The sequence below is a fragment of the Leucoraja erinacea genome, chromosome 3 (assembly GCF_028641065.1).
Source record: "Leucoraja erinacea ecotype New England chromosome 3, Leri_hhj_1, whole genome shotgun sequence".
Lineage (NCBI taxonomy): Eukaryota > Metazoa > Chordata > Chondrichthyes > Rajiformes > Rajidae > Leucoraja > Leucoraja erinaceus.
The window spans coordinates 95,229,102-95,246,504 of record NC_073379.1 but is presented as its reverse complement, the minus strand read 5'-3'; the positions used below and the strand labels follow the sequence as shown (position 1 = coordinate 95,246,504).

Below are 17,403 nucleotides of genomic sequence, written 5' to 3'. Positions count from 1 at the left end.
GTTAGATTTAGTCCAACTGGTGTGAAGTACCATTTTACTTGAAACATGTTGTGATGAGTGATGGCATCTTTTGGGTGGACTGCTCCCTTTGTAGGAGCAGAGGGACCACACTCATAGGAGTAAGAGTCATTCATAAAGGGAACATGAAACCCCACTGACTGGTATTCCTTTTGATCAAGAGCTTTGAATTTAGTAAAGGGAGATAAGTCATATCATTGCCACTCTGTTAGAAAGCATTGAAAGATAAATATTTTTAAAGAATTGCCAGAAATAAATCGCAAATGAGCTAAAATGAAAAAAAAAAACAACTTTAATTCATCATGGCAAAAGAGCTAAACTTTACGAAATCTACATGTTCAGTCCAAAGGCCGGAATAGGTTGCAGGTTTAATTTGTACATGCTGATGGAGCATATGCTGATCTCTGATGACAACTGGAAGAGTTGGGGTGACACAGTGGCTCAGCTGGTAGAGCTGCTGCACATAGAGCCACAGACCCGGGTTCGATCCTGACCTCGGATGCTGTCTATGTGGAGTTTGCACGTTCTCCCTGTGACTGCGTGGGTTTCCTCCGGGTGCTCAGTTTCCTCCCATGTGTGGGTTTACAGGTTAATTGGTTTCCATAAAATTGCCTCTAATGTGTAGGCAGTGGAATAACATAGAACTATTGTTGACAGGTGATAGGAAGTCGGCCTGGACTCGGTGGGCTGAAGGGTCTGTTTTCATACTCTATCTATAAACTGAAACTAAGTAACAAATAACTTATGGTTTGCAGTCAAGGGAAGAAGCTGGGAAAAGTGTAAAGCGATAGGCTGGGCTTATTGCTGCTGATCACATTATGGCTATCATTACTGGAAGAAGTACCTGCATGAACTACATGAGAACAGGTTGGCTTTGGATATCATATCCCCCATTTATCACTGACTGTGTGGGGACACTTAACTAAGGCAATAAAAATACTTTTGGTACCAATACAAAAATTTGTATGTGGAAAAATAAAAACACTATTCAAGTGTTCAGGATCAGCCTGCTTTAGGTTAATAGAAACATAGAAAATAGGTGCAGGAGGAGACCATTCAGCCCTTCGTGCCAGCACCGCCATTCATTGTGATCATGGCTGATCGTCCCCTATCAATAACCTGTGTCTGCCTTCTCCCCATATCCCTTGACTCCACTAGCACCTAGAGCTCTATCTAACGCTCTCTTAAATCCATCCAGTGACTTGGTCTCCATTGCCCTCTGTGGCAGGGAATTCCACAAATTCACAACTCTCTAGGTGAAGTTTTTTCTCACCTCAGTCTTAAATGACCCCCCTTTTATTCTAAGACTGTGGCCCCTGGTTCTGGACAAAAAGGTTGATTTCTAAACAGACCAACAAGCTCTGGTGATTTCTACCAAGAAATGTAAAAATATGGGATCATGTGAGAATTGTTATTTTTTGGTAGTCTTTGTTTAGTCATATTCAATCTCAATAGATGTTCAACTCAAACTCCCACACAATCTTTCACTCAGGAATTCAGATCATTTAGTTAAACTGAGACCTGGTCATGTATGATTCCATCAAAATCACACGATGCCTTTTCATATCCAGGTTACACTTTTCAATAAAGCAACTTCTGGAATGCAGGAGGTTGCAGGGAAACCTGATAGAAGTATATACAAATTATGAGAGGCATAGATAGGATAGACAGTCAGAATTATTTCCCAAGATGGAAAAAATAAAATACTATAGGGCATAGCTTTAAGGTGAGAGAGGGAAAATTGAAAGGAGATGGGCGTTTTTTTGTTACACAGTGCGGTGAGTGCCTGGAACGCACTGCTGTTTGAAGCAGATACATTTGCAGCTGATGGTGGCATTTAAAATATTTTTGGATAGGCATATGGATATGCAGGGAACAGAGGGATATGGGTTATGTGCAGGCAGATAAGTGATGGTCTTGGCACAGATATTGTGGGCTGAAGGGCCTGTTCCTGTGTTGTCCTGTTCTATGTTGTTTGTTAACATGCAATAAAGATACACTCATTATTTGTTTCCTTCATACTGGTGTGCACCAACTCTCAGTCACATTTTCAGCATTGCTGATACAGTCATAACGGGCCAAAGGGCTTTCTTGTGTGCTGTAAATTATATGCAATGCTGAAACAGTGACAATGCTTCAAAACATAGTTTATTGGCTGCAGAGAGCTTTGGAACATTCACAGTCTTTAGCAACTCCATATTAATACTATTTCTCTCCCAGACAGAATGTGATCCCATCAATCTGGGTTGAATCCAAAACCTAATTCCAAAAGTGAATGGTGAACTTGATCCACTGTGCCACTCAGTCCCTCAAAATAATGAAATTGACATGTTAGGTTTGCTAAAATATTGATAGCAGCAGACAGCAAACACAACCAAATGTACTCGGAGACATAAATGTTGGTGGCAGACTTTAATGAAAAGGACAACATTAAAAATACAAAGACACATAAATATGCTCCAGACACATCTATTTCTGTTCAAGGCAGCGATACAGGCAGATAGAAGCCTGAATTCTACCAAACTGAGGGGACCAGATGTCACAAAGTGACAATATTTTCAGCTGTCATGGCCACATTCCTTAGAGTGCATGAAAACTGGAATCCCATTCAATTTTGGAGCAATCCCTGCCTCCCTCCCACATACCAATTTAAAAAAAAAGTTAGTTTCATGCTTTTGATTTCATAAATCATTAGTCAGTTTTATTGGAGTATTATGCAGATCAACTTCCTTAATTAAAACAATTTTTTGAATTAGCTTCTTTTCTGTGAAGCAAATGCAAAATAATGGTTAGAAGACAGCAGAAGCATTCTACCTGCTGGATATCCTGTCTCAATATATTTGTACCAAGAAGAATATCCAGCACTGCACAGAATAAAAATCTGGCACACCATGCAGGAGTTATTGCATTGTCCTGTTGTAATAAATATATTGTAGAAGAGAGTCACCAAAAAAAGGGGGAGGAAGGGGAACAAACTTTCAACACTGAATCCATGCAGGGCATGCAAACTGTGAAGGAGGGGCAATTAAGAGAAGGGGTTGGGGTTGGGGACAGACGAACTGGTTAAAAGATTCTCTAAGCATACTAACCTGCTGGTTCTAATGAACTGTCTACTCTGTCGTTAGCACCGAAAACACTTTCATGTACACCTACAGTTTTCGAACAGCTGTCTATAACAAAAATAGAAATAATAGCCAAATATGTTAGTTTGACATTTTTAATTTCCCTGCTATTTTTTTTATTTCCTTTTTTATTGTTCCACGTTGTGTAATGCTGAACTCGTCCATTTGTTTCAGCCATGGAAAACTATCAGAAACAACAAGTTAGCAACTGCCGTAAAAGCTCAGTGAAGAAATGTAAGAAAAAAAAAATATGATGAAAAAAAACACAGAAAATGCTATATACAGAACAGATACCACACAGGATATACACAATAAGAAAGAAAAACTTTTTTTTTTTTTTATCACTGCTTACAATAAAGCATGCACTAAAGCCACCCTTGCAAGCTTGCTAAAGAAACTTACTTGTTTGTCGCACGAGGACTTTCAATTTTAAACAATTCTTCTTGCCGTTATCTGGAATAGCCGAAGCTGTGGAGTGTGAATAGACACTATTTTAGGACTTTGCAACGGAAATAAATAAAGCATTTATTTTCACTCCTCTTTAGTTTTACTCACAAGTTAAAACATGTCCCTGATCAGTCACTGCAGCTGACAGGAGAGTGAAGTACTGTACACTAACTGCAGAAAAAGGCTTCAAGATTTTGAAAGTAAAAATTCACAGCACATTGGTAAACGGCAGGTCATTGACTGATCTACAGAAAACAATTCAATGTTTAGGAACAGCAGATGCTGTTTTCTTGTGTTTATCCTTTATCAATTTAATGTCAGCAGTTTAAATTTGTGGCATTTGTGGCTTTGGGAAAGATAACTTAGAGCGCTTTGAGGTCTCAACCACAAATCTGATTATCTTGATACACAAAGTCAAAACAATTGGTTCTATGGTGACATTGGTTCTTAGCTTTGATTCCCTCCCCTTCCCCCCTTAAATACTTACAAATGTGGCAACTGTTTCTCTTAACATAACAGATTAGGCAAAAGCTCCCACAAAATTGCACAACCAAGAGCTGCTGCCTTTACAACTAAATGAAAACACCAGAACTTGCTGTACGGGCAAAGTACTTGAGGTTAGTGTTTACCGACAGGAAATGACTACTTTCCTGTGGATTCAGCTGTTACAAACAGTGTTGCTTAAATCTAAGGGACTATTTAATTGTCCACAGGAAGTACAATAAAAGATAAATTTCACAGGCACAGGTTAGACAAGACTTGATATTCTTAACATCTCTCACCTACTGCCGACCCCACCAATGGGCAACAACTTGCCCGCCCATTCTGAAGCAAGAAGAGTCTCGACCCGAAACATCACCTATTCCTTTCTCCAGAGATGCTGCCTAAAGGGCCTGTCCCACCAGCATGTGACTGCATGCAGCAAGCGCGACCTAACGTGGTTGCTTGAGCCGTAGGGCCTCATGGGGCCGGTCCCACTTCGATCGGTGGAGCCATATGGAGTTGTGCGGAGCTGGTCCCGACATCGCGCGGGGCTCCGAAAAACTGACACTGTCCAAAAATCCCGCGCGGCAACGGCCTGTCGGCCCGCAGCTGCATTGAGGCCGTACGCAGCGCCTCAACGGGCGTGACGCAGCGCAAGTGACGCAGCGCCTCGAAGTCGTACGCAGCGTCTTGACGGCGTACGGCTAGCGCGTGGCGTTGCGCGATGACGTCACCGCCCGGCGTGCCGTTGCATGATGACGTAACTGCCCGATGCCGTGCGACATCCAAATTCAGTCGGCCCGCCTCCTGCCCAGCTGATTGGTGAGTATGATGTCGGGACCAGCTCCATACGGCTCCGCGGTTCTAAGTGGGACCGGCCCCGCGAGGCCGTACGCCTCAAGCCACCACGTTTGGTCACGCTAGACGCATGCAATCGCATGCTGGTGGGACAGGCCCTTAACCCGCTGAGTTTCTCTAGCATTTTATGTCTATCAACAGGAGTATCTACCAGTATTTACCCATGTTACAGCTTGGAGGCTGGCTCTAAACAGGAAAGGCTAGCCAATTGCCAGGGAGGAAACCCCCTCTGTTGCCATACTGCTGAGTGATATAACCTCCATGCCCTGCCATTCGTGGGTGGCTCCCACTATCCAGCAATGTGCCTCTGCCAATACCTTTAGCACGAGTCTACAGAATGGCGGGAGGCTTAAGGCTGAGTGAAGCAGGAGCATTCCTAGGGAATCTGTGTAGTCAGTAGGAGTGGACGTGGGATAAAAGAGAGAGAGGATGGGAGGGAGGAGACGACAGTGAACTTCACGAATAATGCAAACTTTGGTAATATTTGCCTGAAAAGCCAGCCAACCAGGCAGACATATTTTGGGCAAATAAAATTAAGACAGAGGCTGCTCCTAAATCCTGCCTTAAATATTTTTTGTGTACTGCTTCCTGCAGGCGAGTGAAGATGGTAAGCCCAGCAAAGCTTTTCAGCTGTATTCTTCTTTGGGGAATATGAAACAACATCATTTCTCAAATACACTCAGCTAGATACCACTGAATGCCAGTCAGGAATAAAATAGAGGTGTTATGCTGTCAGCATGCAAAAGGGCTGGTGACGTGCTATTCCCTCTATACTGATGACCAAAGTGTGGCTGTCCTGACAAACGCAGTCAGGAGATCAATGGGATCACTCAGGTTTCCCCTGATCAGTGCATATAGTGGTCGCAGGTGCTGGTGAGCAACAGGTGGATGTTGGGTTAGACATTCGCCATTGACAAATAAAACAAGAACAAAATATTGCAGGGAGCTGGAAATCTGAAGTAAAACCAGAAAATGGTGAAACAATGAAATGCCAATGTTGGTTAATACACAAAAGGACAGAAAGTGCTGGAGAAACTCAGCAGGGCAGGCAACACCTCTGGGGAACAAGTATAGGTGACGTTTTAGGTCAAGACCCTTCTTCAGATTGATTGTAGGGGGAGGGAAAAGCAAGCTGGAAAAGGGCAAATGCCTTATATCAGCCCGGCTTCTCCCCTCCCATGCATTCTGCCTGTTCATTTCCAGCACTTGCAATTTGGTGTTTATAATTCAAATAACATCTTTAACTATTGCCCAATCAATTGGATTACTTTTTTTAAAAAAGACAATGTAACTAAATGGACATGTGCAAGGAAGTTTGTGAATTTTGCATCTGACTCTGCACTAAAAGGTCATGGGTGTAAATCCCAAAGGATGATCTATTATCTTTAAACAAATCATTCATCTATGTGCACTGAAAAGTCCTTTTGAAGAGAAATACAACAATAGAGCAGAGCATCCTGGCTAGGATTCGCAAGAGTGGGGCTGTTACAAATGGGTAAAGGAAAGCAGATGTAGAAGAAAATGTATGTAGAGAACAAACAAAGCTTACATAGAGGAATGACATGAAGCATTCGAGGAGATGTTACTGTTACTGGGCCAGCTACAACAGGATAGAGATATAGAGAAACAGAGCTAGCCCAAGATAAATATATTTGATAAATTGAAATGAGATCACTTACAATTTTTGACCATTCACGTATAGGATTTAGCTCCTTGTTTTATTACTTTTACACAGCAAGCATGGGTTAAAATAGTCACCAAAGGGTTTCTGCCCAACAGTGCCTCAACTAAACATTAGCCATTTGTCCGATGCCACAGTGGGCTGTGTTTAAATAAATGCCCCTGATGTGAGAACAGATCAATCAGTCTTTGTTGGGCTCTGTTCCCTATTAATTTGCTCAGTGGAGAGATCAGACTTTGCACAGAATGGAACCCAACCTGTCAATACAGAGTATAACCCTGAAAGATAATAACTGATGAAAGCTTTACCCTGAACTCTACCGCTATCTTATGTTCCCATTCTCGCCAGAAAGCTTAACGCTGCCAGACATGACCTTCAACATTCCTTCCAATTTATCACGGACTAGTCAATTATAATTTCACAACTACAATGATCTTTTTTCAAAGAAAGTGAGAAACAGAGCCAGAATTAGTGGGAATTCATGAGCTTGGTTCAAACCTGCATTTAGCAGTGTAAATGTATCTCTATTCAATTTGCAAGTCACCAAGGATCCTATTAGCCAAGCAAAGTGAGGCGAAACAATGTGTGAAGTTCATAACTTGCAGTTTTGAGTTCAAAGTCATTTTAATGACAATATTCTTACAAAAAGATAGTGGTGGCCTGTCTCTCACTTCAACACACTGAGCCTCCACACACCTTGTTGAGAATCCAGTTGGAGCTTGCACAGAGCAAATTTGAGCTTCACGCGACCTCAGCTGTTTGGGCATTGTCCGAAACAGAGTGAAAGCTGGCAGGTTTGCAATGGAGCATCCATGACAGGTACAATTAGACAGAGACTGTTATTACTATTCCCAGGCTCAGACAACGAGGACAGCAGTGGCAATTATGGTAGCTACAAGACCTCACGTATCCATAACAGTCTACCAAAGTTGGCATTTATACTCATCTTCATCCTGACTTTCTTGGCATTATTGTATGTTATCAGCCACTCAAAGGTCCCCTGCTACACATACAAGCTGTGGTTTTATTCAACACAAGTAACTGGCCTTCTGCCAAAATAGTACGTCAGACTGGCAATTTGAAACAAGCTTTAGGTGGTGAGAGTTTCCGCTGTGCATTGTGGCTGGTGTATAAATCACTTTGTTCAGACTGGCAATTTGACCATGCAGTAATATTAGATAGTTGCATGTTACAATCTCCAATTAGTATTCACAGGAATTAAATGCTCTTGCTGCAATTTGAAAAAAAGACAGCAGTGAACAATACAGACGGATGGCCTACTCTCATCCAAATTTCAAACTTATATGTGTCATTTTTTAATGTAATCATACAGATCATAAGAACACAAGAAAAAGCAGCACGCCATATGGCTCATCAAGTCTGCTCCATCATTTGATAAGATTACACCTGTTCCTGAATTTCAAATTCACCTTCCTGGCCTATCCTTAACATCGCGCTATAAAATCCATCAATCTCCGTTTGGAATAATCTGGGAAATCAGTTCTCTAATTTACAGAATGTCATACGTTTACAGACCTCTCCAGGAAAACATAATTTCCACATCATAGTCCTAAAAGACTAACTCCTTATCCTAAAATGATACCCCCGGCTACCCCCTATCCATTTTTGATACAAATGGCTTGGGCAGCTTACAGCCCAGTGGTATGAATATTGATTTATCTAGCTACAGGTAGCCCTGGCATTCCCTCCCCCACCCAAATCGCACCAGCTTCTCGTTTTCACCCAAACAGCTAACAATGGCCTGTTTCCTTTATCATCGTTACTTTTTTGCATATCTTTCATTTATTGTTCTTTATCTCTCCACATCGTCGTCTACATCTCTTGTTTCCCTTATCCCTAACCAGTCTGAAGAAGGATCTCGACCAGAAATGTCACCCATTCCTTCTCTCCAGAGATGCCACCTGTCCCGCTGAATTACTCCAGCTTTTTATGTCTATCTGTGATTTAAACCGGCATCTGCAGTTCCTTCCTACACATTAAACACTTTCCACCCTCTTTCTAGATTCCCCAGCCCGAGAAAACACAAACGGGGCATTATTTGAATCAGGCTCTTCAACCCACCAAGTCTGCGTTGACTTGCACTAATGACTTTTTTCTGCATTCTTCTTTCTTTTTGAAATGTATAATTTATCCGTAACATATGTGTTGTCTGAGTTTATGTGCCTGTGCTTCTACTGCAGGCAACATTTTCATTGTACACCACCATATTTGTGCATAAGGAAATAAACTTGACTTGACCATCAACTATGCATTTTATACCAACCTTACTTTATTCTGTCAACTTACCCTAGATTCTACCTTTCACTAAGGACAACAGACAGTGGCCAATTAGCCTCCCACCCTGCATGCCTTTGGGTTGAAAAAGGAAACTGGAGTTCCCAAGGGAAACCCATGTGATCAGAGGGGGGAACATGCAAACATCACACTGAAAGCATTGCTGATCAGGACTGAACCCATGTCATAGGAGCTGTGACGCAGCAGCTCCACTAGCTGCACCACTGAATCACCCGTGTTCATTTCAATTTAATTGATTCTCCTTTCCCCAACACATGGACTTTGTTCAAGAACTTGCCTCCTTTCTAAAATTCCCTGAATGATTCATTACATCGTTTTACACATCCATGCTCTTCATATTCCAGTTTTCAATATGTTTCACTCTTTCTCTAGACCAGTGAAGGTGTTGGTGTTATAAACCATAATATCCTGAAGGCAGGTTCGTTTTTATCATTTAAAAATAAATTGGATAGTTATATGGATGGGAAGGGAATGGAGGGTTATGGTCTGAGCGCAGGTATATGGGACTAGGGGAGATTATGTGTTCAGCACGGACTAGAAGGGTCGAGATGGCCTGTTTCCGTGCTGTAATTGTTATATGGTTATATGGTTATCCTGCACTCCACCATCCACTTTCCAAAGTCTCCACATTGTTGTGTCATTCCTCACCCCTTCAAATCCTATTACTACGGCTAACCATTCCAACATCCAGATCACGAGAAAATTCCCATTTTAAATATGCATGTTAGGAGCCTGGAGTATCTAACTAGCAGTGTTGCAAAATTATTATGAGCATTTATGAGATTCTGGTATATTTGTATTAATATACTTATTTCACAAAGATGTGACTTTAAAATAAATAGTTGGTTTATCTTCAAAAATCAACAATCAAATGTATAACCATATAACCATATAACAATTACAGCACGGAAACAGGCCATCTCAACCCTTCTAGTCCGTGCCAAACACATAATCTCCCCTAGTCCCATATACCTGCGCTCAGACCATAACCCTCCATTCCCTTCCCATCCATATAACTATCCAATTTATTTTTAAATGATAAAAACGAACCTGCCTCCACCACCTTCACTGGAAGCTCATTCCACACAGCTACCACTCTCTGAGTAAAGAAGTTCCCCCTCATGTTACCCCTAAACTTCAGTCCCTTAATTCTCATGTCATGTCCCCTTGTTTGAATCTTCCCTACTCTCAGTGGGAAAAGCTTTTCCACGTCAACTCTGTCTATCCCTCTCATCATTTTAAAAACCTCTATCAAGTCCCCCCTCAACCTTCTGCGCTCCAAAGAATAAAGCCCTAACTTGTTCAACCTTTCTCTGTAACTTAGTTGCTGAAACCCAGGCAACATTCTAGTAAATCTCCTCTGTACTCTCTCTATTTTGTTGACATCCTTCCTATAATTAGGCGACCAAAATTGTACACCATACTCCAGAATTGGCCTCACCAATGCCTTGTACAATTGTAAGATTACATCCCAACTTCTATACTGTAAATGATAACAGTAACATAATTTCATCATCTTAATGAGTGATTTGTGAACCTTATTCAATTTAAAGTTGAGTTTGAAAGCTATAAAGTCCCTTGCTATTCCCTTGATAAGGGCTGAACATTTATGATAAACCTTTTTTTAGATCAACAAAAAGATTATGTAAATAAATCAAATCCAAGCTGAATGATATTTCAGAATAACTATTTTCAACATTTCCAGAGTGCATTCCGTTTATCATTTAAGTTGTAAACTCTGATATATGGTTAGATATTTATTATGTTTAGTTTTGAAATCGAATATTTTTGGTTCAATCCAATTGTTTTATTAATGAAATGTTGCTTCTTACATTGTCAATTTAACTTTTGTGAAAAATAATAAATTAAATTTCAGCCCTAAGATGGAAGCAAAACATTTAAAAATTACACTTTAATATTTGGATGCATCTAGAGATTGCAAAAGCATACTTCCCATCATCTAGAGCCAAATTCTATCAGACAATGTTTGTGTTCAACACCTAGGGTTTAAATAGTTGTGGTAGTGCATTTTACAGCAGAATTATCAAACAAGGTTTGGCATAGAGCCACATAGTAAAGACAACTCCAGAAAGTTTGCCAATTAAATACGTTTAAAGGAGCAAGGAGTTCTCTATATTTGGAGTTAGGTTATGAGGAGTTTTAAGGAAGAAATGAGAGGTTAATGAGGCTGGGTGGAAACCACAGTCTAGGATCTTAACACTTGAAAGCACATTGCAATGAGAGAGCAATTAAAATCATTAATGACCAAAGAACAAAAGTTCATATCTTAAGAAAATTGTATGGTCATAGGTGAGATGGCCAAAATATTTAAACTGAATCATGACATAACGAAAACCTGACATGGTTTGGAGGCACGGATGTGATGAGTGAATTGAATTGGATGTTATTTGGAGCATGGGTAGGAGAATTATAGACAGGGTTAGAACGTGGGAGCCCATCTGAGAGATCATTGAAATAAGCAGCACAGAGGGAAGCAAGGCATGGAAGGGCAATTAAATAACAGAAAAGATGAGACAGGATCAAAATCAGGCAATGATCCGGAGATGGAAATCAATGGAATTATTGATGGCACAGATAAGTCGTCTGTGGCATATTCAATTGGAAGATGTGATACCAAGGTTAAGAATGGTCTGTTTCGGTTCCGATATTGACCTGAGTATTGACACTGAATGAAGTCAGTGTTTTTGACAAGGACTGAAAATAATAGCTTTGATCTTCCCAATATTTGGTTCAAGTAAATGTTTGATTATCAATACTGGATGTTAGACAGGCACTCTTAGATAATTTGTTGATGAGTGAGAGATGGTGGCAAAGGTAGTTCTAAATGATCAGTAGAGTTGAGGGAATCAATGACATAATGAGGCGCTGCGAGGATCCTGCTTCCTGAAGCTCAGTGCTTCTCTAGCTCTCCGTCCCAAAGAATTTCCTGAAGCCACATCTTTTTGACCAAGAGTTTTACCATAATATCAACTTATTGGTTCCTTTTTGGTTCATATAACTGATAGCAGTTTATATTATTTCTGCTGCACTAACATCACTGTAAATGGTAACTGTGATAAGACCCAAAATGTCATGCTATTCATAAGTCAAGAGATTAAAATAAATAAGTCAGGTAGGGGTTCCTCATTTTGAAGGTAGGTACTGTCACTCCCAAGACAGATTTTTGCACAGGCCAGAGTCAATGCAATCGTCTGCAAATTCATGGAAAGCCACTTCTCACCATCAAACAGATATTCTGAAGGAAATTAGAGCATAATAGCTGATCCACTGGCAGGATCTACCTGGTGGTTCAGTAAGCTGGAGGTAATGGTTCTTAGATTCCTGCACCTTCTTCTCAATGGTAACAGTGAGATGAGAATGTATCCAAAGTGGTGTGGTTCTTTGATGGTAAAAGCTGCCTTCTTGAGACAGAACTTTCCACAGATCCCTTCGCTGGTTGGGAGGTCAATACCCATGATGTATGGACCAGATAATGTCCTCCAGTTTATACAGCCTCCTTTGTTCTTGAGCATTTGAATTCCTGAATCAAGTTGAGATGAAACAAGTCAAATTGCTCTCCACCATTTACTTGTAGGGGTTTAATGGCATATTCATAATTATTTTGTGAACAAATCAATAGAATTCAGTTTCTGAACTTAATGTAAAATGTGGAATAAAAAATCTTTGCCTTTTTATGCCTACAGGTTTCCACCTTATCGCAATTTCAAGTTTTTCTTTTAAACCCTATTTAAAGTAAATTAGATCATGAGCTGCACTAGCATTCTTTTCTGTTCTAACAAGCCCAAATTCAAAAATGTAGGCAAGGGAACAAATATTTAAACAGCCTATTGACCACTGCAGTGCATCACTGCACTGACCACGACAATGCATTAATTTGCCTCAGGATTAATCTGCTGATGTGCCGCTGGTAGAATAAAATAAACTAACATTCGTGTTTGATGAAACTTACTGATATAATTTGATAAGGGAAAAATGTTTCACTCACTATTTTTCATTAGATCTTGATCAAAATGTTACATTTGTTCCTCTCTTCACTGATGCTGTTGAACCTGCCAGTATTTTGTTTTAGTTTAAACCGTTATGTTTATTGGCACAGTTCATTAGCCTGAATCTACACAAGATATCCCAAGCCCCAGCTGGTCCCATTCACTGAGCCGTCACTGCTGCAGGGGTTCGTCAGAGTGCAGAATTCAGCTCCTGCCCATTAGCTGCCCCTGATATCACGTTCACAAGTTATAGGAGTAGAATTAGGCGATTCAGCCCATCGAGTCTATGCCGCCATTCAATCATGGCTGATCTCTGCCTCCTCATCCCATTTTCCTGCCTTTTCCTCATAACCCTATCTCTGCCTTAAAAATATCCACTGACTTGGCCTCCACAGCCCTCTGTGGCAAAGAATTCCACAGATTAACTACTCTCTGGCTGAAGAAGGTCCACCTCACCTTCTTTCTAAAAGAGCGCCCTTAAATTTCTGAGGATCCTCCAGTGCTTCTACGCAGCGGCGGTGGAAAGCATCTTATCCGGGAACATTACCATCTGGTTTGGGAATTGCTCTGCCAAGGCCAAGAAGGCTCTGCAGAGAGTAGTGCGTTCGGCCGAACGCACTATGGGAACTTCACTCACCCCCCTGCAGGAACTATACAACAGGAGGTGCAACTCCAGAGCAAACTAAATCATGGGAGACCCCTTCCACCCCTGCAACGGTCTGTTCCAGCTGCTACGGTCAGGCAAACGCCTCCGTTGCCATGCGGTGAGAACGGAGAGGTTGAGAAGGAGTTTCTTCCCAGAGGCAATTCGGACTGTAAACTCCTATCTCACCAGGGACTAACTCTACAGAACGTTTTTCCTTCCATTATTTATTATGTAAAAAAATATGTGTGTTATGATTGTGTTTATAATTTGTTTGGTTGTTTTGTTGTTTGTCTTTTGCACAAAAGTCCGCGAGCATTGCCACTTTCATTTCACTGCACGTCTCGTATGTGTATGTGACAAATAACTTGACTTGACTTGACTTGAGGCCATGACCTCAGGTCCTACACTTCCCCATTAGTGGAAACATCCTTTCCGCATCCACTCTATCTATGCCTTTCATTATTCTGTAAGTTTCAATGAGGTCCCCCCCCTCAACCTTCTAAACTCTAACGAGTAGAGACCCAGTGCTTTCAAACGCTAATCATATGCTAACCCAATCTTTCTGCTAACCCATGGATTTCTGATAGCTCAAACAGTCTAGAGGTCTTTACTACCATCTCCAAATGTTCATAATGATCCTGATTGCCATTGAACTACATTTAATTGGGAAAACAAAATTGTAAATATTTAAATACATTTTAAATTACAAATACTGGGAAAAAATCAAAAGGTGAAACCTTCACTTACCTTCTAATGGCCAATGGGCCTATTTAAACAAATGGGCTATGTTGGATACACACAGTGTAATCAATTCCTATGCCTCAGAATGATCAGGAATAGCTTTGAACATTGTGGTGGCATTGGCATCTGTCATCCAGCTCATTCAGTCCTTCACATTGTAGTGTACAGCTGACCCATAGAGGACAGAGCTCTTTCATACAATGCCAGCCAAAGGCATGTATGATATGGCACGCAGATATAGCTGCACATAGTTCATCAGTCGCACAATAATGATTTGTGGAATCTGCTTTAGTATCAGAGCTCCCCCCCTTGTTCCTCTTCTTGAAGTCAACTGAGCATGACTAGATCCTTCATAGTTCCCTCAGGAAATATCAGCGTACTACTCCAAAGAGTCTGAGCTTTTGAAAAAGTAGCATATACGAGTAGAAGGGTCCAGTGTTAAACTGCTCAGAAAGTGAAAAAATAAAACGGAGTCTAGTTTTTTCCCCATTTATAAAAATGATCAGGAGACTTGACTCAACAGAAATACAAATTCCATACAAGGGTGGTTGGTTTAATTTATTCGTTTCTGTGGATTAAATGACCAGAGACATTCACCACAATCTATTTCTAGTGCAATTTGAGGATTGTTTATGTACATAATATTTCTTGCATGCAACTATATAAATATTGTTGGACACCACAAGAGAACCATTGTATTTTGTCACATCTCAATTATGTTTATTGGATTAAGTCCTGCTCCACGATCCTAAACTAAACTAATCCAAGTTAGGAGTCACAAATCAATTAACCTCGTGCTGGGATGACATTTCTAAATGACCTCATACTGCCCCTGGCTCACAACAGGAAGCATTGGCTACTGTGGACTGAACTGTATATTGGTAATTAGTTTCTATCATGCCACAAAACCAACAAAACCTCAAAAAGCATTAAATGGGGACATACAGTTGCAATATACTAAAAATGTCAATGGCTTCTTGCATCTCCCTCTGCTTGTAAGAGGTCAGATGCAAGCTAATTTAGCCGCAAAAGCATACAAGAGCTTGTAAGGAGAGCAATTAGAGCGCACCATTGACCTTGTGCTTCCAGGATATATGAATGGTGTTTTCTCTCAAGCACATTTGCTGACCTGACTAGAAAAAATCTGACCTACTGCACCGATGGCATGTGCAGTGGAGCGGGAAGGGGGCGCAGAAATCAGGAAAGAAGGATTTGGATGTGGGTGTAATTAACAAGTACAGATTAGTGCAGACATGTACCGCGAAAAGAATGGGTTCTTCAAAAAGTAGCACGTGTAAGGGAGCAACCTCTCATACAGCAACGTAGGTGGGAAACATCCCCTTCTTTAGAAAAGGCACATATGGCTTGAGTACTAGCATTATGAGATCTATCCAGCCTGACTCCTGATATGATGGGTTTTGCCCAAGTCCAGGGGTTTCTTCTGGGGAAGATTCAATCATCTACGTTGCTGCAGACATTTCTGCCAGAGTATCCAAGAAGTTTAAGGCAAGGAATGTTTGCAGCATCAGCTTGCTCAAGTTAAAGTGATAATTAAAGGTAACATCTCCAAGTTTGCAGATGACACAAAGCTGGGTGGCAGTGTGAGCTGCGAGGAGGATGCTATGCGGCTGCAAGGTGACTTTGATAGGTTGAGTGAATGGGCCGATGCATGGCAGATGCAGTATAATGAGGATAAATGTGAGGTTATCCACTTTGGTGGCAAGAAGGCAGATTATTATCAGAATGGTGTCAGATTAGAAAAAGGAGAGGTGCAATGAGACCTGGGTGTCCTTGTACATCAGTCACTGAAAGTAAGCATGCAGGTACAACAGGCAGTGAAGAAAGCAAATGACATGTTGGCCTTCATGACGAGAGGATTTGAGTATAGGAGCGGGGAGGTTCTACTGCAGTTGTACAGGGCCCTGGTGAGACCACACCTGGAGTATTGTGTGCAGTTTTGGTCTCCTAATTTTAGGAAGGACATTTTTGCTATTGAGGGAGTGCAGCGTAGGTTCACCAGGTTAATTATTATATGGTTATATAATTCCCGGGATGGTGAGACTGACAAATGATGAAAGAATGTGTCGATTGGGCTTATATTCACTGGAATTTAGAAGGATGAGATGGGATCTTATAGAAATATTTTAAATTCTTAAATGGTTGGACACGCTAGATTCAGGAAAAATGTTCCCGTTGTTGGGAGAGTCCAGAACCAGAGATCACAGTTTAAGAATAAGGGGTTGGCCATTTAGGACTGAGGTGAGGAAAAACTTTTTCACCCAGAGAGTTGTGAATCTGTGGAATTCTCTGCCACAGAAGACAGTGGAAGCCAATTCACTGGATGTTTTCAAGAGAGAGTTAGACATAGCTCTTAGTGCTAACGGAATCAAGGGATAAGGAGAAAAAGCAGGAATGGAGTACTGATTTTTGATGATCAGCCATGATCATATTGAATGGCAGTGCTGGCTCAAAGGGCCGAACCTATATCTGTTCAATGCATCTTATGGAATGAATGCCTTATACAAACTGAGTTACATATGATTATTGTCACAAGGATAAACAGCTGAGCAGTGGGCAGAGGGGGGAAAGATCAGATAAAATGATGAAGGTGACAATCATTTGTGATGCCCTGCAAAGAGGAAGTAAAAATAAAATTAAATGTTCATTTAAACAAAAAAGTTAATGAATATTTGTCCATAAATTGGCTGGTATGAAATAAGGGCCATTTCCATTGAGGATTTACTCCTAAATTTCAGATTGCAACATTTGTGTAAATCAACACATCTCCTACTGGAGAGAATAATGAAGCAAGTCACAATCACTGTGCTAAAATGCAAGTAAACTGGCCCTGGAACACTTCATTAGGCAGATGTTAAATGACCAGGAAGGACCCAAGCATGCAAGCTGCAAATGGACCGCTTTGCTAAATATTCCATGCTCTCAATTCCCCATAGTGTAAAATGTGAACTAACCAACAAATGGCCAGTGTGTTCCTTTGCTTATGAGGGGAAGGAAGACACAGCTGTGCAATGAAATATAAATAATAAAATATTTGCCAGTTATTCACTATGCAGTTTTATGGTT

General features: G+C 40.9%; 1 protein-coding gene across 4 annotated transcripts in view; it reads right to left on the bottom strand.

Moving 5' to 3' along the window:
• The window catches only part of efna5b (ephrin-A5b), a 213,748-nt gene that overhangs the window by 5,613 nt on the left and 190,732 nt on the right, over window positions 1-17,403 (bottom strand). For 3 of the 4 annotated variants that reach the window (XM_055633236.1, XM_055633237.1, XM_055633235.1), the window contains 2 exons: window positions 3,543-3,608; window positions 3,108-3,188 (listed from right to left, as the gene is read on the bottom strand). In XM_055633236.1, coding sequence (XP_055489211.1) covers window positions 3,108-3,188; window positions 3,543-3,608 — 147 coding nt within the window. The remainder of the gene's footprint in view (window positions 1-3,107; window positions 3,189-3,542; window positions 3,609-17,403) is intronic. The other variant, XM_055633238.1, reaches the window with a different exon arrangement.